Source organism: Xiphias gladius, chromosome 15 (assembly GCF_016859285.1).
Source record: "Xiphias gladius isolate SHS-SW01 ecotype Sanya breed wild chromosome 15, ASM1685928v1, whole genome shotgun sequence".
In the NCBI taxonomy this organism is placed as follows: Eukaryota; Metazoa; Chordata; class Actinopteri; order Istiophoriformes; family Xiphiidae; genus Xiphias; species Xiphias gladius.
The window spans coordinates 16,053,314-16,078,526 of record NC_053414.1 but is presented as its reverse complement, the minus strand read 5'-3'; the positions used below and the strand labels follow the sequence as shown (position 1 = coordinate 16,078,526).

The 25,213-nt window shown below is 40.0% G+C and overlaps 1 protein-coding gene across 1 annotated transcript; it reads left to right on the top strand.

Annotated features, from left to right (window-relative positions):
- Positions 1-933: 933 nt before the first annotated feature.
- ugt8 (UDP glycosyltransferase 8) lies at positions 934-23,841 on the top strand. The gene is made up of 6 exons (XM_040144937.1): positions 934-1,136; positions 8,040-8,869; positions 12,643-12,785; positions 18,762-18,838; positions 20,070-20,289; positions 20,551-23,841. Exons 2-6 carry the CDS (start codon positions 8,042-8,044, stop codon positions 20,930-20,932), a joined length of 1,650 nt encoding a protein of 549 aa, XP_040000871.1. The 5' UTR covers positions 934-1,136; positions 8,040-8,041; the 3' UTR covers positions 20,933-23,841.
- Positions 23,842-25,213: the final 1,372 nt, after the last annotated feature.

The window sequence follows — 25,213 nt, the reverse complement described above, 5'->3', positions numbered from 1 at the left end:
ACACAAAAAAAGGTGAGTGGGTGAAATTAGATTGATAGATAATACTTTTCTTTACATTATACCTAGGTCGTCTCTTCAAATCTCTCATTACCTTCAACCTTACCTCACCTAGAGGCATTTAACCATTTCTTACAGTTTCTAATGTAATGAAATCTAATAATTTGATGAATTGAAAACAAATTATTAACGATGCATTAACATTTCTAGCTATGGGCTTGCAGTATATTTACAGAACGAAACCCATGAGCCATGAACAACCTGGCAACTCAAAAGCTGTTCTTATTGGTATCTCTAATCATTAGTAAATTATTAATTAACCATTAATAAGCCATTTATTTATCAAGCAAATTTTGTCTGGATCCCGGTTGTCAAATGTGAGGCTTTTCTGCTCCTCTGGCTTCTCCATGATGAAAATAATCGTCAGTTGTGGCAGAACAATTTATAAACCAGCTTAAAGACTGCCTTATTCGCGAGTGCTACCACAATAGGGAATATCAATGTGTAGCCCAATACAGCTACCAACTCACCAATTACTAGGATATACATCTTAAGAGTGCAAATGATCAGATGAGCATTCAGCCCTTTTTTCTCCTCCTTCAGAGGCACTATCTTCCTATAGTTTCATCACTTGAGGATCAACTATCAGTCGAATCCAGCAAACGTGCATCATTTGTTGGCCTCATTCATCAGTCCTGACAGAGCCTACGACCCGCACACTCACCCCCAACTGATGACAGTGTCAACACAGATGGAGTCACTTGCAGCAGAGGCAAAGTGGGACCTCTCTGGGGCGATACTAACCACCCATGCTGCGCGTTACTCAACCAACCACCGTCAGTTTTCCAACCCCCCCCTCGCTGACACTCCCTTCCCTTCCCAGCTTGTAACCCCGAAGGTCCCGCCTCTCACGGCTCCTGTGAAAGGCGCTCCGACTTCAGCGCTTCCACCTGCCCGTCCTCCATACCCCACTTTACTTTACCGGCGGGTTTGTCCCTTTTCCTAAGTACTCATCACTTTTTTTTTTGTTGTGTTTTATCTGCAAACTTTGAATTCTTTTGAAGAAAAGCCAGGACTACAGCGGTTTCACCCCCCCCTCCCCTCCACACACTTCTCCTGAGCAACGTTCAAGTCGCAAGGTAAGGCAAGCGAACCTGTTGCGTGTCAGAAACAGGTGCAGCGTAAACACATTGTGGCTTACTCAAAGAAAATCCACCTTTCAGTCATTTCCCCCCCCCCCTCGGTTACAGCTTCATACAAGCGACCAGATACTGTTGACATCCCTTTCAACAGGGTCCGCGCTACCGGGCTGTTTTTACCGAAAGCTCAGGTGCGACAATCGAAACCTCCCGTGACGCAGGTGTAGCCAGGCTGCTGTGCTGCTTTCAAGTCCTCTGCGGATTACGAAAATCACCACGGGTGTCGCGATGTATTTGTGAATGCAGCGGACTGATTCTGGTATTAAGTTATCTTCTGCACCATCCCTATGGCAGTCTAACATATATTTCGGTAGGCCACAGTTTGACTTTGATATGCCTCCATAGAATTATTCCAAAAACGTTTTTAAATAGATACCAGTTTTTTTTTGTCCCTCTGGATTGTCCGAATGACTTTAGGGCTCTGTGTTAGACTCTCTTGATCCTTTTTAACCCATGACACATGCACTGGATATTTTAGGTGTGTATTGAGCTCCAGAAAAGCAAACAAAACACATAGCCACCTTGCCAGCATTACATTTTATTCGTTTTTATCAGTTTGGTTTGTGATACACTTTATGATGCTAATACACCTTTTGAGGTTACAAATTGATATCACACTGCGCATGTCCAGTGGACATTATTATATGCACTGAAACCTATGCCGAACTACATCCCAGAGTCTGTTTGACCTGAATGCAGTGTCGCTCTTTTGTTTTTCCGATGAGCTAACCTACATCAAGACACCTGTTCCAATCATGTTGCACCAACGCAAAACAATCACCTGATGTTGAAAATAAATAAACCTTAACTTTGAATCTGCAGGTAACATGTGACAAGGGCAATCCTGTTCTCAAATAAGCAACTCACTGCCAAATATTGCCAAAATCAGTCTGACTTGCATGTGGATTGAGATTAATTTCATTCTCCTGAAATTCTTTGTGGTGCTTTTTAAACTCTTAAAATGCGTGTGTGTGTGTGTTGTGTGTGTGTTGTGTGTGTGTGTGTGTGTGTGTCATGAGGAGTGCCTTTGCCCAGGGCTAAACGTTACTATAAGGGATAAAAGCATAAATCCACCCAGACTGAGCAGGCTTGCCAAAACTGTGTACACAGTTTTAAAGTTGTCAGTGCTAATTCTATTATAAATATCATTCCAAGAATTATTGCTATGGACTGAACATATTGTGTAAAGATATTTTACAAGATATATTTATTGTTATACTTACTTTTTATATACCACTACATCCCTCTTTCTTTACATTTATCAGTGCTTTTTATTCGCAGTACATTATGTTAAAGGGATTCTGTTGGTGGCTACTGGAAGCCACGCTGCTTTGTTTCAGTCCCCTATTTTGTTTATTTGTTATAACAACTGTTTATTTTTGGAAGGACAGAGCCTGTGTGACCTGTTCCGGTGTGTTGGTGGTTGTGGTGTGGCGGAGGTAGTATTAGAGGAAACATAGAAAGTAAGAGCTGACAGTGAAAAAAGTAACGGAGGAAGTAGAGCTGCAAGGTGGGGAATGAATAGGGTTAAATAGTACATTGAATTTCTGTTAATGTAGGTGAGCAGGATCCTCATGTTGACGGCCTAGCAGGCCATTTTGCAATGACATGTCCAGTGCCTGTATGCATGTGTCTGGGCAACATTGGGTAACAATGAGTCTGGGCAGTAAATGAAAATATTTTTTCACAAGAAAACACATAACATATTTGACATAACATATATGAACAGAGACATGTGAGGGAATGAATGAGTAGTGTTTTTCTCACCATGTTATATGGAGAAAAGAGGCTTCACCCATTGCCAGTGTACTGTACAGTAGCATGAAAAAGCTTGGGCACCCCAAGTCAAATATCTGTTACTGTGAATAGCTAAGCGAGTAAATAGTTGAACTGATTTCCATAACGCATAAAGTTAAAGATGACACATTGCTTTAATATTTTAATCACGATTTTTTTTAATTTCTATCTTTTACAGTTTCAAAATAACAAAAAAAGAGGAAAAGGGCCCAGAAACAAAAGTTTGCATGGTTAGTACTTTGTAACACCCCCTCGCTTTTTGTACCCAGCTAAGGGTCTTTCGAATCTTGTTTGATGGATTTTTCGCCCATTATTCCTTGCAAAAGGCTTCAAGTTCTGTGAGAGTCTTGGGCCGTCCTGCACGCCCTGCTCTTTTCAGGTCTATCCACAGATTTTCAATGATTTTTAGGTCAAGGGACCGTGAGGGCCATGGCAGAACCTTCATCTTGCACCTCTTGAGGTAATCCTTTGGATTTTGAGGTGTGTTTGGGATCATAATCCTGTTGTAGAAGCCTTCCTCTTTTCATCCTCAGCTTTTTTACAGACAATGTGATGTTTGCTCCAAGAATTTGCTGGTATTTAATTGAACCCATTCTTCCCTCTACCAGTGAAATGTTCCTCGTGCCACTGGCTGCAACACAAGACCAAAGCATGATCCGTCCACCCCTGTGCTTAACAGTTGGAGAGATGTTCTTTTCATGAAACTCTGCACCCTTTTTTCTCCAAACATACCTTTGCTAATTGTGGCCAAATAGTTCTATTTAACTTCATCAGTCCTCAGGACCTCTTTCCAAACTGCATCAGGCTTGTTTAGATGTTCCTTTGCAAACGTTTTCTTCTGATCATTCTTCCATGAAGGATATACTTTTGCAGATGTCGTTGCACAGTAGAACAGTCCACCACCACTCCACAGTCTGATCATTATTTACAGTACGTCTTTTGCAGTCAAACGGGTTTTGACTTGCCTTTCTAGCAATCCTACGAACAGTTCTCCAAACTTTAGTATGGTGCTCCTTTCCTTTTTTTTTTTTTTCACCCTAAAATTGTAGAAAGCAAAAATAAAACACTATTATTGCTTAAAATGTTCAAAAGAATATTTCATTTTTAACTTTATGCCTTTTGGAGATCAGTTTATCTTCTAGTCACTTAAATCTTCACAGTAACAGAAATTTTGACCAGGGGTGCCCAAACTTTTTCATGCCACTGTATATACGTTTCTGTCAAATGGTGATGAAGCCTTAAGAGATAAGGGCATGCAGAGAGACTGTGTTGCCATTATAAACAGCTTCTCATGTTCCTTGGTATGGGAAAGTCAAGTGTTCTTTTCCACTTTCATTTTGTTTTCACCAAAATTCAAGATCTAAAGGCTCTTGACCTTAGCTTACAAAGAGGAACAAAGTATTAATTTAGAGATATCAGATCATCAGCCCTAACCTTCAGTAGACTTTGAGCTAATTTGACTTTTCACACATAAATAGACATTTTTGTTGCAGACATTGAAATGCAGTTACTGTATGTGTTGGCATCTTAGATATCATTATCAGAGTTTGACTTTTGATGTGATGAAAGATGCATATTACAGTTATGATTTCATTAAACTTTACAGCTATTAGTAGGTTAAAAATCTGTCTCCAACCTGCAGTTTCCAGCAAACTGTACTGTGTCTGAAAGCTATTGTTAACTGTATCCAAGCCCCCTTGGTTTGTGTTTTTCTATCAGTTTTTAAACCAAAGTCTTACTTATGTTGTCTAGCCAGTTTTGCCATTCAAGGGATCCCATAGTTTTGCAGCAGATAAACTTAAAATCAGTATATTTTGCTCCATTTGAAAGATATGAGGCAAAATAAACAGCTTGGCCTGACTTGTTTTTGATTTAATATCAGTTCTTGGAAGTCAGTTCTCCCCTCTCGACAGAGTGCATTGAGCTAATGAACCCCTACTGTGTAAGCAGCAAGGGTGCCCCTCCTGCTGTGCTTGATCACGGAAATGTTAGTCTAGATTATGGTATTAGAGAGTAATAATCACTGTGTAATTACTGTCTTGTGTCTGAATAGATGAAAATTCTTTCTGCGTAAGATGTGATTGGTTTTATTTTCAATAACACACAAAGCTACAATGTAAGCCAATTCAATTCAGATGATAACAGAGCTATGGTTAGACTTCATAATTACTTACAATATTCTTTCTGTTGAAAGTGTTAGTTGAAAACAAAAACAACTTCCCATTATGTTCTTTTCACTCTGTTTGTTCATGCTATTTTGCTCTTAATCTAAAGAAAATACCATTTCCATAGAACATAGTATTTTTCACAATAAATCAGTCTGTGGTCTAGTTTTTATGAAACCTTTTTGAGTCTGTGCCACAATTTCAAATGTGACATTGACAAAACAACTGCATCTAATGTAGTCGTTGGAGTTTGATCTGTCGATACAAAACAGGCCAGGTACAGATTAGTATCACAATATTGATAACACATGACCTATGTCACAGTATGGCACATGTTTCCATACTCATAAAATAATTAAATTAATGTTCAATGCAATAAACTCCGTTCCACAGTCATACATTACATCAGAAATATTTGTCATGTGTAAATAAAAACTTTTACTGATTTTATTTTTGTATAATTACAATTTGCTAGGAAAAATAATCATCCCTTTGGACAAAGTTATGTTATCAAATTAATCACAGTATTACTGACACATTGTCCGTAAGGAATATTATTTATCATACATTTATAATTGTTGATATATATATATGAATTGTATTTCATTTAGAGAAACTGGAATTGTGAAGTGAAAACATACAGGATGAAGAGTATTGGGTAAAACTTAATGGAAATGGCACTCTCTGTTTTCTATTTTTGTAGTATGAGTGTATTTTACAGGTGACTCATTTAATGGTAATATAGCTAGTACCATTTTTCATATCATATAACAATATTAATATGTTTATATATCCTTTAGCTGTCACCTGCTGACCATTAGGTTTTATGCTGGATAAAATATTTTCCTTACAAGCTATAAAATGTTTTTTTTCTGTTTTAAACTTTGGTGCGATGTTGTTTTTCATCCCCTCTTTGTCTTCACCCAGATCCACCCATCGTTTCGTACCCATTAATTCTCTTAATCCAGATAATTTCCTCAGCCCTCCCTGTGCGCACGGTAACCGGACTCCATTGTTAGTAACTTAAGTCATTATGCATCACAATCCTCGGTAGACAGTGGCTGGTTTCTATAGTTACCGTCAACAGTCTGGGCTGAGAAGTGTTTGAAACGATATCCTCAGGACAATGCTAAACAAAATGGTGGCCACGTTGAATCCTCTTCCTATCACGCCACAGACTTCATAATGTGGACAAGCAGGTGGTTGATACACCATATAATCCTTTGTAGATGCTATCAGCAGAAACAATATGGGCCATGCCATTTGATATAGATTTGGATGTAATGGTAATGACATTTTAGAGATAGTACTCATCTAATGATAAAACATGATGCGAGAGATATATTGTTGGGCTGACGGGAGAACATAACCACTTATACTGTTCAGGATGAAAGGTTGCTGGAGCCTATCCTATCGCACACTGGATAAGAGGCAGGATACGGCATGAACAGGTCACCGGGGTGTCACATATAGACTTAGAATAACATCTCACAGCCACACCTATAGGCATACAACAGTTGTCAGTGGACTGTGGGAATAAAATCCACGCAAACACATAATATTTAAATTCCACCAGGTTGGGTTTAAACCTAAGACCTGTCCCATTCTATTTATTTTGCTTGATTAGCTTTAGCAGTCTATTTTAAGGCTGATTACATATTATACTAACACATGTGTAACAGTTATGCAAGACTCTTCCTTACAAGCCCTTTGTCTGAGGTTATGGACTGGTAATTCGCATGGGTGGTACAATCTGGTGGTGTGGAAGAATGTATGGGAGAATGTATGCTTTCTCCAGTGCTCCAAAAGGAGAGCTTTATAAGGAAATGGTAGGCTAAGCAAATTATGTAAGAAGGTGAAGAATTCCTGCAACACTGCATTATGTTGTTAGCATCACGTTAAAAAAATTTGGACTACTAATTTTTTTTGCTGCACGAGGGCTTTAAGGAGCCTTTGTTTTGGCTGTGGCCTTGTTTTGTGCGTTGCTTACTTAGCTCCTTTATGTCCCAGTCCAAAGTCACAATCACACTTTTGATCGTGGTGTAGAACTTATATATTTTCCTCCGAAGGTCAGTGCATTCCTTAAGGTCTGCCTCTCTGTGGAAGGAGAGTAAAAGTTAGTCATTGTAGATTAGAAAAACTAGGATAATTGATGGCTCTCCATAAAGAGGTTTCCAATGTTGATGATTAATCCAAGTGAGAGGGTGAACGAGTGTAGGCATTTAGGGCACAGGCTATGACATGGTGCCACGATAATGGTTCTTTGTGTTTGTGTTTGTGAATAGAGCGGCTTGAGGTTTAGAATGACGTTGGTGCTACCCACACCATGTCAGTGACGGCTGTGCACAGGGAGGAGGGATGAAGGGGTGGAATTGAAATATGGAGAAAGAAAGGAAATAGTTAATTAGGATAGGTAAACTACTGAGAATAAAACATGTAAGCACACAGGAACTGAGAAGTAGTATTCTCTCAATAGTACTTCTCAGTATGTAGGACACAACGGAAACTCAATTGAGGACACAACTGAATTCATGTCCAGCCTGTTTGATGTGCATGAAATAAGATTTTCAACTATGTGAAACTGTTGCCTCTGTGAATCATAGGTGACTGACAAGAGGTGGGCCAAAGACAACACACTAGAAACATCTGATAACCTGTTCTTTCTTTACCCTCTCTGAGTCTTGATAAGGCACTTTTCTGACCTGTAATTTTAAGTCAGGCTTATCTCTGAAGATGTGAGATATGCAGTAATTTGCCCCATTTGCCCAGTGGAGCAACACTGATTAATATGAATATTATGACATAGCTTTTCGATGACTGTCCTCTGCTTGTATTTTGATATTTTCCGGTGCTAACATTGCTCATTTCTTTATTATTTCAGCCATGCTACTATCCTCATCACTACTCCTCCTCCTTGGCCTCCTCACCTGGACGCAAAGTGCATCATGCGCTAAAGTGATTGTGGTCCCGCCCATCATGTTTGAATCACACCTCTACATCTTCAAGACTCTGGCCACGGCTCTGCACCAGGAGGGCCATGAGAGCCATTTTCTAGTTTCAGAGGGTCGTGAGGTGCCCTCCTCTCCTCACTACCACTTACAGCGCTATCCAGGGATCTTTAACAGCAGCACGGCTGACAGTTTCCTCCAGTCCAAAGTCAGCAACATCTTCTCAGGCCGTCTGACATTTCTGGAACTGTTTGACATTCTTGACCACTACTCTCAGAACTGTGATGCTGTTGTTGGCAGTGTTGAGGTAATGACCCGACTCAAGGAGGCCAAGTTTGACCTGCTGCTGGTGGACCCTAATGAGATGTGCGGTTTTGTGATAGCTCATATCCTGGGTGTGCAATATGCTGTGTTCAGCACAGGCCTGTGGTACCCTGCTGAGGTTGGTGCCCCAGCCCCGCTATCATATGTACCTGAATTCAACTCATTGCTGACAGACCGCATGTCTCTGGTCCAGAGGATCACAAACACCGCTGTTTACCTGGTGCAGCGCTTTGGAGTCCATTATATTGCATTACCCAAGTATGACCGAATTATGAAGAAACACGGAGTCAAGCCTCACGTGGCCATGGCTGACTTGGTGCAAGGCAGTCGGCTGTGGATGTTATGCACTGACATGGCTCTGGAGTTCCCCAGGCCCACCCTGCCACACGTGGTGTACATAGGAGGCATCCTCACTAAGGCCCCAAACCCACTGCCAAAGGTCAGTACTGAGAGACACACAGACCGCCGATAAGCATGCGATGAGACAGGCAAAGAAAGACAAAACGATTTTTTGTGTGGTAGCTGTGTGGTGTCATGTACAAAAGGGCTTGTGCAGTGTTTCACTTCTGAGAATCTGTGTGTCCTACTGTAAGTCCTTAGAGAGTATATGGAAATAAATTTATATTTATATTTATATGGAAATAAATGCAGTGACAGCTATGTCTGATTTTGGGCTAATACAGCAAATTAAATACCTGATACATCAAAAAGTCATATCAAATCCCATTGTAGCCATAAATCAGTTCTGTTCATTGATATGAAACATTTCCCACAGTGGCCTTAAACACCCAGAGTTGTTAAATGGATAGTTACCGCAGTATAAATCATATGGCAAAATCTCTGATGGTCTGATGATTAGGCAAATGTTTGGTTCCATTGGAAGGAAATCCATACTGTTAATCCTTTTGTATCACCTATAAGTATGGCGAAAACATTTTTCTTATATTTTTCTTTTTATTAGACCATTAGCAACAGTCCACTTAGAAGTTTATGTTCTGTGTGTTCATCCTAAATGATCTCAAGACATTTAATATAAAGGCAGCTGGGAGAGCCTGTTCCTTACTTTGTTTTATTGATTTGCATAAATCTATCAATTTTCGGCAAACTGTTTTCTCATTTCTCAGGTTAACTAATTATTCAAAATCTGTTCTGAAAGGATTTACTTTTTGCAAAAGTGTAGGTGGCTTTTATATCCTATTTAAAAAAAAAAAAAAAAAAAAAAAAAAAAAGTTATTAATAGATGGAATCATAAAGACTTGCCTGGAACATGTATGAAGAAGCTCATTGTGAGTTCAAATACAGTGTCTGCACATACTTCAGTTCATTTATTGACAGCCTGTCTCTCTGGTTTCTCTTCTCTTCATATTGTCGCCCCTCCCTCCCATCTTAACAGTCTGACTGAGTTTCAGTTTTTTGTGTATCTACCCTTGCTTGTGCCCATTGTCTCTCCTATCACTCAGTATCTCTTATTATCAAATCCTGCTACAAAGCGAGCCTTTATAGACGGCGCTGGGGTGAGGATGGGTTTGGGTTGAATGGTTACGCTAGGTTTTTTGAGCAGAGAGGGAAGGGAGTCATGGAGAGCAGAGGCGGGTGGTGACGGGGGTTAGTCCAGCGTTCGAATGCCGAGAGCGCGGGCCGTCGGTATCTACTGCGGAGGATTTTGGAATGCCACTCCAGCCAATAGGGAGCATTGTGCCATGTTGTGTGGAGGGAGTTATAATGGAAGTAGAGGGAGAATGAGGCCATTGTTCTGGGCAGAGAGCTGGGGACACTGAGAGTCTTTTATGGGGTCACTGAGGCTGCGTTGTGAGGACAGTAGGGTTGCGCTTCTGGGACACAGAGCCCAGTGTGCCCCTTAGGTTGCTCCGTGCCAGGGTCGACCTTAGCTGCCGCAGCTGGACCATTGGCCCCACTCCCTCCAGTTGTCCTCTGCCTCTGTCACTCCAACATGGCTACTCCCTGACCAGTCCACACCCACTGTCAGTCCATGCATCCTCACTTACCATTCTCAAATGAGTATTTTACTACACAAAGCATTGCAGCCATCCTAAATGCACAGGTGGACACAAACCCAAACACAAAAAAACCTATTCAGGCCTGTTAAATCCCTCTGTTTGTTATGACTTACAGCCTGTTCCAAGAAGCAGGCTTTCTAGGTAATGTAGATAACTCCTTTTGAGTAAAATCTAGAATAGATCTGCTTCCAGGAACAGGGCCCTGGCGGCGGAGGATACTGTTGTCTTAATTTTTCTAAAGGCATGTCATGTCTCTAGTTTTCTTTGCCTCAGTGCCACTGTCAGTTGGTAGAAATCGATGAGAACGACAGGCTTCCTTTCTTTTCTTTTGTTTACAGTATAGTTCTGATATTTAGATGTTTGGTCTATCAATAACATGTTTCATATTGATAGACCACAGACAGTATTCAGGACTGTTGGTAGTTAAATATGACCTTTGTCACATAAACAGTGTATATAGAGTCTCATGTTTTCCAATTTGACAGTTGCAGTATTCTTCACCAACCTTTTATCTGTGTAACCCAACTATGTAAGGAAATGATGTCAGACAAAGTAATGAGATCATCTGCATTTACCTGATAGAGTTGATAGATGTTACCGTATTTACCAGTTTCAGACTTGCAAATACTGTTGACATGAACATCCAATTAGTAATTGCGGTTCGGAGCTCTGACATACCTGACTTTGCTCTAAATAATAGCAAAAGCAAACATGGACGCTTCAGCTCCAATCCATCAATCAAGGTAACTCTTCTAATATTTAATGTCAACTTGGTGAATGCTCATGATTTCATACTCCTACATAGCCAGCTGGGGGACTGGGGAAGAAAACTGTTGTCAGTGTGGTCTGCTGATTATCCAAAGTAACTTGGACGTTAGTTCTAGAGAAACGTGCTGCTGTTAGGTTTTCTCAGAGCATGACAAAATACATTCCTTTCCCCTTCGTTGTATCGAAGTGTGGGCAGAAACCTCAACCTTGCACATACATGGATTAGATGAGAGTGTTTTACCTGTAGGACTTGTAAATGTGTTGAACATCATGTTTTGTCGGCCAGTAGGATTAATGTATTATATAGCTTATGTATGGAGGAGGTTTGTGTAGTTTTATGGATTTTTGTAAATTATAGTTACTCAGCAGGGTTGTGAGTTCAAACCAAGCCCTCAGAACTCTGTAGAGAGTCGCTGATCTGGGGAAATACACTACTTGCATGGCCTTATGTGCAGTCATAAATTATAAAACAAAATGTAGTGGACATGTAACATAAACAGAAGACAAACATTCATGTCACATTAACTAAAGGATAAATTGTGGCCAAAAATTAATGTAAAGTACTGTTTTAGTTTTAGTTTTCCTTAATTATTTATCTCACTGAAAGAATGATTTACTGTGTGTCAACAGGAAATGCTACTCTCTCGCAGACCCAATAAGGTCACTTAAGACTGTAGAAAGAAAATGGTACTGGTTCATAAAATTGGTGACTTTTTGGACTATCAATATTGTACATTAATGTCATAATATGAAATGCTGATGTATAATGCAACACTGGGCACCAAAGTGCAAAATGCAAACTCAGTATGTCCTTCCTTAAAGTTCTGAGGCATTAACTTGCATATATTTAACAGCTTCATGCATTAGATATTAGACTGTATCTTGCTTGATAAACTTCCACTGTGAGCAGTTTTATGTTAAAAAAATCCTGGATTTGAATTTAAGTAGTCTACATCGAAATACAGTATTTTTACAAGTGGTACCAACCAGAATGTGATGACTAGAAATTGCCCTTGCTAAGGAGTTTTTCAGCTTTCACTTTTTGGCAAACTGTATGCTCATTGGTAAAGTTATCCAGCAAAATTCATTGAGTATTTTGATATTGCGCCACATTTATCTTTAAACCTGTAAATCTTTCAAAACATGACATGACTCAAAACAAACCTTACATGAATTATTGTCATAAACATGAACCAAGTAGGTGTGGCCATAAAGCGAGACAGCCAAAAGACAACAAACAATCTTTATGTGAACCACCAGGTTTTTTTCTTTAATGTAGTAAAAATGATCTGAAGAGGTCAGCTGTTATATTGCATTTAGCAGTTATTTTCAATGTTGGGCATTTGAATTCTTGCAGTAGCACGGAATGTTTTTCTTTTCTTTTTTTTTTTTTAGCTCTCATTGTCTTTTTCTCATATTTCTACAGGATTTTGAGGCGTGGGTGAATGAAACAGCGGAGCATGGCTTTGTGGTGGTGTCGTTTGGAGCCGGGGTCAAGTACCTTTCCCATGACATTGCTCACAAACTGGCAGGAGCCCTCGCCAGGCTGCCCCAGCGTGTCGTCTGGAGGTAAAGTATCCGTTTCATTCACTGTCACTCACACTGTGCACATCTGTCACACTGACAGATGTGATCTTTCTAAGGTAGTGAGCTTCAAGTTACAGACTTTCCTCCGCTCAGGGGGCTCTGGATGTCAGAAGACTTGGTGTGTACATATTACGTTTTAGTTGGACCACCATAATCAACTATGCTACATCTGTTCAGTGACTTATCATAAAATAAACACGTTTTTCCTCTGTGACAGACTGCCTCTTGAGGCTAAAGTCCAAATTCTCACCTCACAGTTGCTTCAGGATATTATCTGAGTTCAAAACAGGTTCAAACAGCAAACAGCACTGAGTAGTGGATCCTAGACCTAGAGAGACTGTTTTTCTCGTCTGAAGAAAACTAGTCATCTCTAGATGAAAATGAATAATAATGGCATCACATTTTTATGTCCCTGCACTGGTGACCGTCCCTCCGTCCCATTCTCGTGAACATGATATCTCAGGAACGCCTTGAGGGATTCTTCAAATTACGCACAAATGTTCACTTGGACTCAAGGATGAATTGATTAGAATTTGGTGGTCAAAGGTCAAAGGTCAAGGTAACTGTGACTTAACAAAACACATTTTTGGCCATAACTCAAGAATTCAAAAAAAAAAAAAAAGTGGAGAATTGATGACATTTTAAATCCAAAAGGTCAAAGGTCAGCTTCACTTTGACATCATCACGTTCTGAAGGGGAGATTGTGATCACATTCCCTGCAACTTGACTGGATGGCGGAGGCATTCAACCGTGAGGTGGTAATTATAGTTAGAGAGATACTTCACGTTTAAATATGTTTTTGAGCTGTAAACTAAATGATATGACTGTTCTGTGATAATACACATGTCTTACCAAAGTCAGACATTTAATGGGTTGAAAATGGCTCAACATGCCATTTACTGAAATCATCCTGAACCTAGCAAGGCCAATGCTGACATAGAGTCAACCGTTTGGGACATATCTACGTCATGAAATTTATATTAAAAAACAAGAATGTTAACCCCCTCTAATCAGAGGTGGGCGTCCCACCTCCCCCAGCAACTGAGGAGGAGTCTGTGAAACCGTGCTTATTTTCAAATATGTATAAATCGAGACTTATCATTCACAGGAGTTTACGCTATTTTTTTTGGCTAACCCTCTTTTTAGTATTTTTCAATTTTGGCGCAGTGGTTTGGACTTGTGCCTTTGACGGCTGTAGAAGCAACACCAGACAGCATTCTTTCCTGTTCAGACACTCACACGGCTTGGCAGTTGCTGCATGCGGCAGCATTTCCCTAGAGCCCTCTAGTATGGGTGCCTTGTAATTCTGTGTCGTACTCGATTTTTCTCTGGCTTGGGAATGTCACTGAGCAACTCCTGCCTCACACTTCCATGCCCCTCCCCTCAGGGAGGTGAGGTTACAGTTTAATGAATGGAAAGATCTTTGCATTTGTAGAAAAAGAAATTATTTATCTAGGACATTAGCTCAGTTAAACACGCCGTTGCCCTTTTCATGTCTCCCTCAACACCTGTGATTGAAATCTAATCTCTAGTAATCATTTACACAGAGTCACAAAAAACAATTATCCATTGTCTATGAAAAATGTTAAAAATAAGAGAAAGGAAAGTGGGACTGAGAGAGGAGAAAAAATGTGATGGCTAGTTTCACATTGCTTTTAGATTTGATCGATGAACCTGTTAGGCTTTAACTGTTATCTCGGTGTATTTGAGGTTGTGATTCATTCACCAAATTCACACACATTACTTTTGAGTCATTTTTATCTCATAAATACTTAAAGAATAGTTAATTAGACGTCCAAACTGGTTGCATAATCCGTATTGGACGATAGAATTTGTATAGACACTCAAATGCCAGTTTATTAGGTACACCTAGCTAAAACTGATGTAGTCTAATACAACAGTCGTGCAATAAAACCTCCCTTTTAAGAGGGGTATAAAGTTCAGTTTGTGTTGAAATTGCTTTAGAGCAATGGTTGATTCAACATTTCGGAGGCTGTAGTTTGTAGTGCTGTTGAACTGTATTGTGTTATACAGACAGGTGTTTCTATTGTTTTGCCCACCCAATTTATATCAACAAAGGGATGCTAAATGACAGGTCTAAATAATAGGTCAATCTACTCTGGTATGTCCAAGTAGTGCATAACAAATATAGACTGCAGGAACAAAGCCATGGTTCAAGTAGATATATACACATTGTCCCTAAACCTGACTTTTCTATAGGTGTATAGCCTCACAAAGGTAATGGTTAACATGTCCCTGTGTGCAGAGTTTGTCGGCTGCTGCGTAAGGTCTTCACTTATACAAACACACTGCACAGTTTACATAATGTCATGACTGACAAAATGGTCAAGTCACCTTTCATTAGGTGTGTCTGGCAGAATAATTACAGTTCGAAAATTATGTGTTTTTTTAGATTTTAGTTAGTTTTCACATGACACCTGCAGTTTCAGTTTTAGATTTTCTTTTTGAAGTTTTCTTTTAGTGTTGTCTAATTTTAAGTTTAGCCTTTTATTTCAACCGATACCTTGTAATCATTAAAAATTAGAAATATCACATTTTGCCATTGTATTTTCATCTGCCACCATGTGAGCCGTGCAAACATGTCATTTACAGGGTTTTTTTTTTTTTTCTAGACTAGTTAAACTCTTCTCTCTTTAGTAGTTGAGTAACATTATGTTTCAAAACCCCACACATGAAGAATAACCTACAGCAAGAAGTGCAAGGGTGAAGTTCAAAGTTACCCATTAATTGACAAACCATTCCACTGGCCCTAGACAGAGACTTCAAAGTGATCATGTAAGTTTGAGATATGTGGTGATATGAGATAAGAAAGTAGGAGAGACAGGGAAATAATTTTAATGAATTAGTAGAGGATAATATGAAGTTGATATGAATAATGAAGCAGAGAAGGAAATTATGTTTTGGTAAGGTGACACAGATGACACAGGTTTACTCAGTTAGGGAATGCATCTGTTGACGCAATTATAATAACTGGAAAATCAATCTAGCATTGAAAAGGAATAAAAATTGAGCTCAGGTGCAATATGACTGCAAACTGTTCCCACAGTGTTTATCTAGTAAAGCCTCATAACAACATTTTGGCCCTCTAAGCCTTCGTCCACATGGGAATAGTTTGTGTGTGACGGCTTTTCTTTACTTTTGAATTATTCTTCCTTGGTCTGTACCTAGTTTACTTGGGTGTGTGCCTGCAGTATTTGCATTTTTATTTCATGGAAGAGATTATGAAACATGTGGTGGTGTATAGAGGTGGGGAACAAAGATAAATGGGTTGTGACTTCCTGTGAGTTCAACACCAGGCAAGTCACTATGTTACAGACTTTGAGGGGTTGGAAAACTGAAATTTAGTGGCTGGTGCGCAGACAAAGAGCTGGGTGGATTCACTAGTAGGACCTTCCAACCACACTGTGGTTGCAGTGCCTGTTTGGAAATAGGCAGTTGTCAAAAAGCTTGCCGTGGTTGTGTAAATCTGGGCAGAAAGTGCTGTGTTGTAATGGGGAGCGCTAGATTTCATTTGGCACGCAACATGTGTTTGTGATAATATGTGAAAAATTATAATTTTAGTGTGTTAAATTTCAAAGGCAAATGAAACAAATTCCTCTGTTCTCAAAGCACTGACCTTTCATGGTGAGATATCAGACAATGATGCTTCGTGTCTTAAACTTGTAGCCATGAGCAGGAGACTTGTGTAAGCCCCAAGACTTTTTATGTGACATTGAACGGTAATCTGGCTTCTAGGGACCCATCCAAACTGAGAAGATGGAAAAGGAAGAGGGCTGATGAGAGGGACAGGGAGCCATCCAAATGAATCGTGTCATTGATAATTGGCTGCATGAATGTAGGCTTTGATTGGCAGGACTGTGAATTGGTGCTTTGTTGAAGACAGAGAGAGAGATGAAAGAGTTTGGGTTAGGGACGGAAGGAGACAGAGATGGGAAGATGAGGTTCGTAATGTATGTAGCATGCATATGTATTGTGTGCTGCATTTGTTGGAAAGTGCTTCCGCACACACAGCCACAGACAGCAGCACATACATTCTCACGATACCATAAATATTCACCCCCACCAGTAGAAGACAGGGGGTTGAAACCTAAAGCTGTGATTGAATAAGCGAGTCCGTTGTGCTTATTGTATTTGATAAGAGATCAACTTTGAATTCCCCATCGTTCGCTTTCTGCATTGTGTAAATGTTAGACTCGATTGATTCATTTAATCTTCTGTATATACATTATCTCGTATACACACTATGTATCTTTCGCCCTCACTATGTGTTTATGTAGACGCACAGCTATATTGCCAACTTAACACACTTCTGGTAAAAGTTCAAGACAGGAGTTGGCCTTTGAAGTTTTTACTGAAAGCAGTTGGGGAAACTGAAAACGAGTAAAACACAACAAATTCACTGACAGTGAACACAAATAAGAGAAAGACGAGATACCATAAACGGTAGTTAGATAAAAGGTATAGCAATAGTTAATGAATTAGCACAGTAACAAGGAAACAGAATTCATGCAAGTATGGACTAACTGTCAGATTACTTACAGTGTACTTCATGCCAAGAAGAGAATAAAAATAAAATGAGTATAGTGCATAACATTTACATGATGCATTACTTATAATGTTGTATTAGCAATTCCTTTCCAGCAACTTGACTGGATGGCGGAGGCATAAAACTGCGAGGTCGTAATTATAGTCAAAGGTCAAGGTAACTGTGACTTAACAAAACACATTTTTGGCCATAACTCAAGAATTAAAAAAAAAAAAAAAAAAGTCCAAAAGGTCAAAGGTCAGCTTCACTTTGACATCATCACGTTCTGCAAAAATACTTTTCTGGCCATTATTCAATGCCATAACTCAGGAACAGAAGGGGAGATTGTGATCACATTCCCTGCAACTTGACTGGATGGCGGAGGCATACAACCGTGAGGTGGTAATTATAGTTAGAGAGATACTTCACGCTTAAATATGTTTTTGAGCTGTAAACTAAATGATATGACTGTTCTGTGATAATACACATCAATGCTGGTGGCAAGGTTGACATGTCTTACCAAAGTCAGACATGTCAGACATTTCATGGGTTGAAAATGGCTCAGCACGCCATCTACTGTTTGAAATCATCCTGAGCTTTGCAAGGCCAATGCTGACATAGAGTCAACCGTTTGGGACATATCTACGTCATGAAATTTAGATTAAAAACACCTTAGGCTTAGGCAGCTAGTATAATGTGTTACTCGTTTAACCTAGCAGTAAATTGAATGCAGAAAACCTAAGCATAGGAATAGTTTGACTGCGAATGGTCATTTTTTACATTTTGTTTTTTGTACAGATTAAACAAATGAGATTCAATACGTTAGTTAGTGAGCGTTAGAGGTTCTGGTAGGTGGGTTTTGTTACCTGTGGACAGAGCCAGGTGAGCTGCCGCCCCGTACCTCCAGTCTGTGTATTAAGCTAATCTAACTGGCTGCTCGCTGTAGCCTCATGTTCACTGTACAGACATGAGAGTGGTATCACACAGATCTCTTCTCACTGAACTTGGCAAGAAAGCGCATTATCCAAAATGTGTCATTGGATTCCTTTAACAACGGAGCAATCTCAAAATGGCTACAATAAAGAGTACCTACAGAAGATGCTTGTCAATATTTACCTGACGGCTGAATGTAGTAATGTCAAATGCTTGTAGCAACAGAATGGTCAATAATTTCGTGTTGTAGTTCGGCTGGACTTTGTATAGTGTGATAGAGAATCCATTTCAAATCCAAGTGGTATGTGTACACTGTTCTCCCGCAAAATAAATACTAAATATGGTTTGACTAGCCACTCTGATTAAATATAACTAAAGTGAAATTCACGAAGTTAAATGTCAGGGGTTTCCCTGGTGCTCACACACTGTGATGACTGCATGATCTGCCTCAGCGTTGTATTTTCCCCTTCCTTCCTTAGATTCTCTGGAGTTCCTCCCAGTAACCTTGGCAACAACACCAAGCTTGTTGACTGGATGCCTCAGAATGACTTATTAGGTGAGTACGTCAAGACGATGCCACATGATGTGAATTTCACCCTGTAGTGCTCTTATCAACAGTCATATTGGCTCAGTCAGTTGATTACATATTGTGTTGGACGATATTACTGAAATGTGTTTTACAGCACTTGCGAAACATTTGAAATGAACCCAGATGCTTTGCTTGAAAACAGCTTCTCAAAAATCGGATTTCTTTGTACTCTCTGGTTCAAGGCATGTTTTGCCATGTAACCGATCCTTATTGTTTTTATACAAGGTGTTCTTTGGTGTGCGGCGGAGTAGGTTTTGTGTGTCAGAGTTCCTCCCATACATACTTAATAACCACAATAGTTTTTGAAATGTGGACGTGTGAGAGACTTTGTGCCTGCCTGGAATGAGGAATGTACAACAACATCCAGATATTGACAGGTAGCATTGTTTTCTGCAACAGTGTAACGACACCTTGGTTAGCCAATACTGAAATGTTATGTCTGTCTGGTTTTCTGGTAGGTCAGTATTAGACATTTTAAAGGGGCAGGTCACCACAAAACAATAAAATTGTATCTTTCCTCTTAACTCTGCTGTGGCTCATCCCGCCAAGGTCCATTTCTTGGAATTAAATGGACCAAAGGAGCAAAATTGTTATTAAGTTTTAAATATACAACATCACCATTGCCTTCCAATGACATAACATTTTACTCATAATTACCACAAAACTTGTGAGCTACTTTTGCCCAAAGTAGAGTTCCAACTCTGTATTTTCTGAAAAGAACTAAGAGATGTTTATGATGAAATCTGTGGAGTTCTGTGAGTAACTGTGTTTTCCGCTTGGGATAGGAATGTTGTTGTTGAGTTTATATTTTTTGCCACATATTGAGCACCAGAAACCAAACCTTCAAACTTCTATAAATCAAACTGAAACTAGGCATTGGAAAATTAAGTATCACTGTGTGTTAGGTGAACTACACCTTTTTAAAAACTGTTCAAATAGGTGTAGAGGGAGTAATTTATTTGCATTGAAATTTTGCTAATTAACCCCCCCTCCCAAAAAAAAGTCAAATAGTCTACATTTAAATTTCTGTTTACTGACAGGGAAATTAGTCATTAGGAATATCCCTACTTTATAAAGTCTAAATAATCTAAAAAAAACAACAACAAAAAAAGATCCAGCAAAATAAGTGCCCTGTCAAAAAATTAACAAAACATCTAACACACAAAATAACATCCCTCTTCCTGTTCCTGTCATCTAGGCCATGCCAACACAAGGGCCTTCCTGAGCCATGGCGGCCTGAACAGCATCTACGAGGCCATGTACCATGGGGTGCCGGTGGTAGGTGTGCCCCTGTTTGGAGACCACTACGACACAATGACTCGTGTTGCAGCCAAAGGAATGGGTATTATGCTACACTGGAAGTACATGACTGAGGAAGACCTCTACACAGCCCTGACCAGTGTCATCAAGGACACCAGGTTAGATTTCTAAATCATACATGCACTGTCACACACAAATGCTTTGTATATTAATGTTATTGTTTATCAGTGCCATCTGGTGACTATTTGTGGCATCACAACTCTATGATATCATGGTACACGTACAATATGCACTTTTATATGTGTCCTTTTTTCATATTTAGTTGTTCTCTGATATGTTTGTGCCCTCTAGTATGTTAAAATGTAGCCCATTAAGACTTGTTACAGTGTGTCCTTATACCCTTGACTCTCCTTACCTAGGTACCGTCAGCAAGCACGTCTTCTCTCCAACATTCACAAAGACCAGCCGGGCCACCCCGTGACCAGAGCTGTCTATTGGATCAGCTACATCCTCCGTCACCAGGGTGCCAACCACCTGCGCTCCGCCGTATACGAGGTGTCCCCCTACCAGTATTTCCTGCTGGATGTGATCGCCACTGTAGGAGTTGCGTTGGCTCTGACCGGCTTTACCCTGCACCAGTTGGTGCGATTGCTGAGGGAGAAGGTCGGGGATCAGAGCAGAGGAAGTGGTAACACCGGGGATGATGGTAACATGGCCAATGGACATTGCCATAATGAGGTCATGGCCAATGGGAAACACAAATGCAATGGCTCGTTGAAAAACGAGAAGAAGATGAATTAATGTTTTAAATGGCCAAGAGGGACGAGGAAGAAGTTGCCCCAAGGACTCAGCTCTAGGTTTGGTTCAGTGGTTTTATGCAAGCTTGAAGAGAAAGCTGTTCTTAGGTCTGCGTCGAGAGGCAACTGCTACTCAGAGGGAGCTAGAGGCTGTAGGAAAATACACATTGCATCGTGTGGGGACAGAGCGAGGAATCGGGTGCTCAAAATCCGTGTGTTTGTGTGTGTGTGTGTGTGTGTGTGGGTGTGGGTGTGGGTGTATGCGTATGTGTGCACTGACACGAATTTAACTAAAATTCTTAACAGCAGCTACAGCAACATAACATCAATTTGGAAAGTCATTGAGGATGAAACACAGGAACGACACATTGGAGGACATTGTTTCTACATGTTTGTCTTCTCTCCTGCATGTTCTCTGTTGTCATCCTGCCTTACTTACAATTGGAAGCCTGGTAAAGAGGGGAAAACCTGAACGCCAACCCCTCATCCTCAGAACAAAGCAAGAAAACAAACAGATAACTTTTGAAATATTTAGGATTTAATGTTTTTAACTGTAAACTCTGCTTCAAAATGTGTCTGGTAAACTGTAAATAGAGGACAAATCTATTTATTACTGTACAAGTGCATTTTAAATGTGGACCTTGTGAACCTATCTTATTTTAATTTATTTCATGTATCAGTGGTGTGATAGCATGATGGCACACGTACACTCCCTCCACTAAGCCAACATCTGCACAACACTGTGTCCTTCATATCGGTGAAACAAACAAAACAAAAACTGACAACAGCGGTTATTGTAAGCATGCATAGGCCTGCACTTTCTGCAGTTGCAACCATCCACAGTTCCACGGTGGTCTTGTTTTCAAACTTAGCAGAGAGTTGAAAATATTTTCAGTGTTTTCCCTTTCACATGGTAGTGCCAACCTGTGACTGCACTGCCAGTTTGTTCTGGTAGAGAGTAACTCAACTCAACTCTGTTTGGCTTATCAGGGTGAAAAAGGTGATCATGTTAAAGCTATAGTAATGACAACAACCGTGAATACTGTGGATAGGTAGGGCCGGATCAGAAACGTGCTCAAGCTCATCCAGTCAGCTGATCAAGGATGAGTCAGAGCATTATTGATTTATGATTACTTGCTTTGTCAGTTCCACGCCTTCATTCTGCACCCCTCATCTATTTATTAATCAGTAAGGATTCGTCATTTGATTGCCATTGTTAGTCCTACACTTGACTTTGTACATCATACCTCTGTGATTTATTTGTTGGATAATTTCTAACATGTTGCAAATGTAATTTTTAAATGACAATGTTCACTCAGTGCTTCTTTCCTCTAATTTAAAGTCTGATTGATTTAGCTCTTGAGGTCCATGTACAAACTAGGCGGACCTTTTATAATTCTGTTAATTTCGAGTGAGAATGATTCACATTCTGTATGTGGCCTTTTATAATGCAAATACATGAATTTGTGTATGCAGTATGCTTGAATACCAATGTGTATGTGTGCTTGTTGTTTCAGTGCATGTTTCTGTTAGATCACTGTGCAGCTTTAGCCTGAGTTTTTGGATGAAACAAAGCAGATGAAGTATGTTTTAGCCCACTGAGAGTCATGTAAAAACAATTACTGGCTTTTTACTTATTCTCTGAATTTACCACACCACACGAGGTGTACAAGGATTTTTTTTATGTTATTTTCTTTCAATAAGACTGAACTTGCACTCAGCAGCTTTTTATCATGTCATGTGTCAATCCACTTCACATTATTTTACTTTTGTTTCTTGGCCAGCGTTAAGCTGGCGCGTCTGTTAATCCTAAATGCAAATGGAGGAAGGGTGTAATAGTTCGACGAGAAAGGTGAAATCCACTACTTGTACATTGAATAATACTGTGTCAAAAATGACACAGATCTATGCTGATAAATGAATCCCTGTTAGGGAGATCAAAGTAAAGGGCGAGCTGCAAGGGTATCTTTGGAGTTCGTGGGGATCGGTATCTTGCTAACATGAGACCTCCAGTCGGGTGGTTTGTCAAACCACCATGCCACGCATACTGTTTTCCTCTATTGTTCCAACAGCGCAGGGGAGACATCTACATTTTAAAGTTGCAAATTGCAACAGCATTTTGGCATCCTAGCAAAGACCTTGTTTACCATCTTAACAATGCCTCATGCACAGAAAAAAAGAAAGCAATGTAAATTTTAAGGAATCAGAGAAGATTTCATCACTTAACCAGTCAAAGTTTGTTGAGGAATTAACATCCAACCAAGATGTTCACAAATCCTCTATGATAACCGAGAAAAGCTTCATGATCTTCCTTTCTCTGTGAGCTATAATTACACTTGCACAGCCCAACCCAGCCCTGCTGCAAACAGACTTTTATACTTGAATTACCATTATCATCATCTCCAATAATAACTTCAGCTGTTGGGTTTAGGTGGGCCTGCAGGTGCTTCGCAAGCTATGACCAGGGTCAGGAGAGAAAAAATAGTTGTGAAGATATATATTTTTTAATTATTATTCCAGTATTAATGTTGTTATAGCCCACATAGCTAAGGGCCTACCCATGCTTTAATTCTCTCTTATGTCACTGTACTTATTCTGCAGTCCGACATGTCTCTGTTTTTTTGACATTTGTATTTAATCAGCTTGAGTACTCTCTTTGTTCTGTCTTCATCTTTGCACCTGCTTGCTCTGTTTGACCACCTCTTTCTCTTCCTCTTAACTTCCTGGTGTATTCTGCAGTCTTTGTATTCTTGTCTTTTTCTTCCTCATCCCCCTTAAATATGAGATATCTCCACTTACTCACTTTAAAAAAAAAAAAAATGTACTTTGATTTTCAAAATGACCGTTTAAAAAGTCCTCAATTTTCCTGTCATGTGTGTCCATGTTGTAAATAGAACAATGTAAACAAAGTACTAATGCTGAATAAAGGTTACATATTTTGTTTGCAGAGATGATTGAAACCTTTCTTTTCAAAAAGTGTCCATGCTGTCTAGCATTGTCTTTATTTTGAAAATATAAATTTAAAGACGACAGTGAAACCGTAAATGAAAAGTGGAGGAAAGGTTGTACAATACCTACCAAAGTATGTCTGATCACTCAACATATTTCACCTCTATTGAGAAATAGTTGTTGCATGTTATCAGTAGCACTGTACAGCAGTATTGAAGAGACAAGCACGTACGGTCCTTAGAGTTTTTGAGACCTGATAAGGCTGATGTTGATTACAGCAGTTTACGCTGCCATCTCAGTTTGATGGGGGATGTATAGGTTTTCTGTCGGGACTTGTTACCAAGCCGCAAGAGGTTTTGTAGGTATCAAATGGTAGAATCATCTAAAGTAGCCAACTGCACACACGCAAGCACACAAGCCGGGTGGATAGATAGGGTTATCTAATGCTGTATGCTGGTGCTGAGTGAGGCTGGGGTAACAGAACACCCAGCCTGGTACCCTGCCTTGCTCACTGGCTCTGTTAATTATTCATTTCGCCTGCAGGGGCCTGCAGACCTCACACGCGCGCGCACACACGCACCCACACGCACCCACACACACACACACACACACACGCACACAGTCAAAAGCATCTGCAGCTATGTTTAATTTACGTTGTTGAAGTTGTTTTCTTTTGTTGTCGCTGGTGGCCAAATTGGGCACTGTTGTGTTCACTGACACAGGAAGGGGGTAAGAAATGGAGGGCAGGCCTCTGCTGATGAGGAATCTGATCTCTCTGAAAGCACAGTAGGCATCATTCATGACATCCTTCATTTATTCTCAACCACCACTCCCTCCTCAGACCTCGTAAGTGCCTATTATTTACCTTTCCTCTCCACCTCAAAGGACAATCATCAGGAGCAATTAACCACTTTGTGTTGGACAAAGTGGGTTTACTGTATGGAGTAAGAGTCCTCCCTCTTTGCTCAAGATCTAGGTGATGGATTTGCCAGTAGTTTGACAACAGGACGTGCCCTAAACGTCTGCACACTGACATCAACAGTTTTTATGTGAAACTATGGCTTTAAGGATATAGTGGGGGGTTACATGTGTTCATGTCCCTGAGGATGTTGGACCTAGCCTGTGAGTGGTTTTGTGTGTGAGTTTGACGCTTAAGTGTGTGAGCCAGTTTTGAGTTTGTTGACTTGGCTTGTATAAACTTAAATGAATGACGGTCTTCCGTCAGTGTTTATACAATTCTGTCATCACACATATTTTTTCAAGAGCTCTACCTATGGATCTGCCTGGAGGCATATCATGTTCCTTTGCAACTTGTTTAAGAGGACTGTAAGACTCT

What these genes read in the sequence shown, in the direction of transcription:
- ugt8 (XM_040144937.1), top strand. Translation starts at nt 8,042, where the DNA reads ATGCTACTATCCTCATCACTACTCCTCCTCCTTGGCCTCCTCACCTGG. An exon ending in GCCTCAGAATGACTTATTAG is followed by an intron (nt 18,839 to 20,069) that starts GTGAGTACGTCA and finishes CCTGTCATCTAG; the next exon opens with GCCATGCCAACACAAGGGCC. An exon ending in AGTGTCATCAAGGACACCAG is followed by an intron (nt 20,290 to 20,550) that starts GTTAGATTTCTA and finishes CTCCTTACCTAG; the next exon opens with GTACCGTCAGCAAGCACGTC.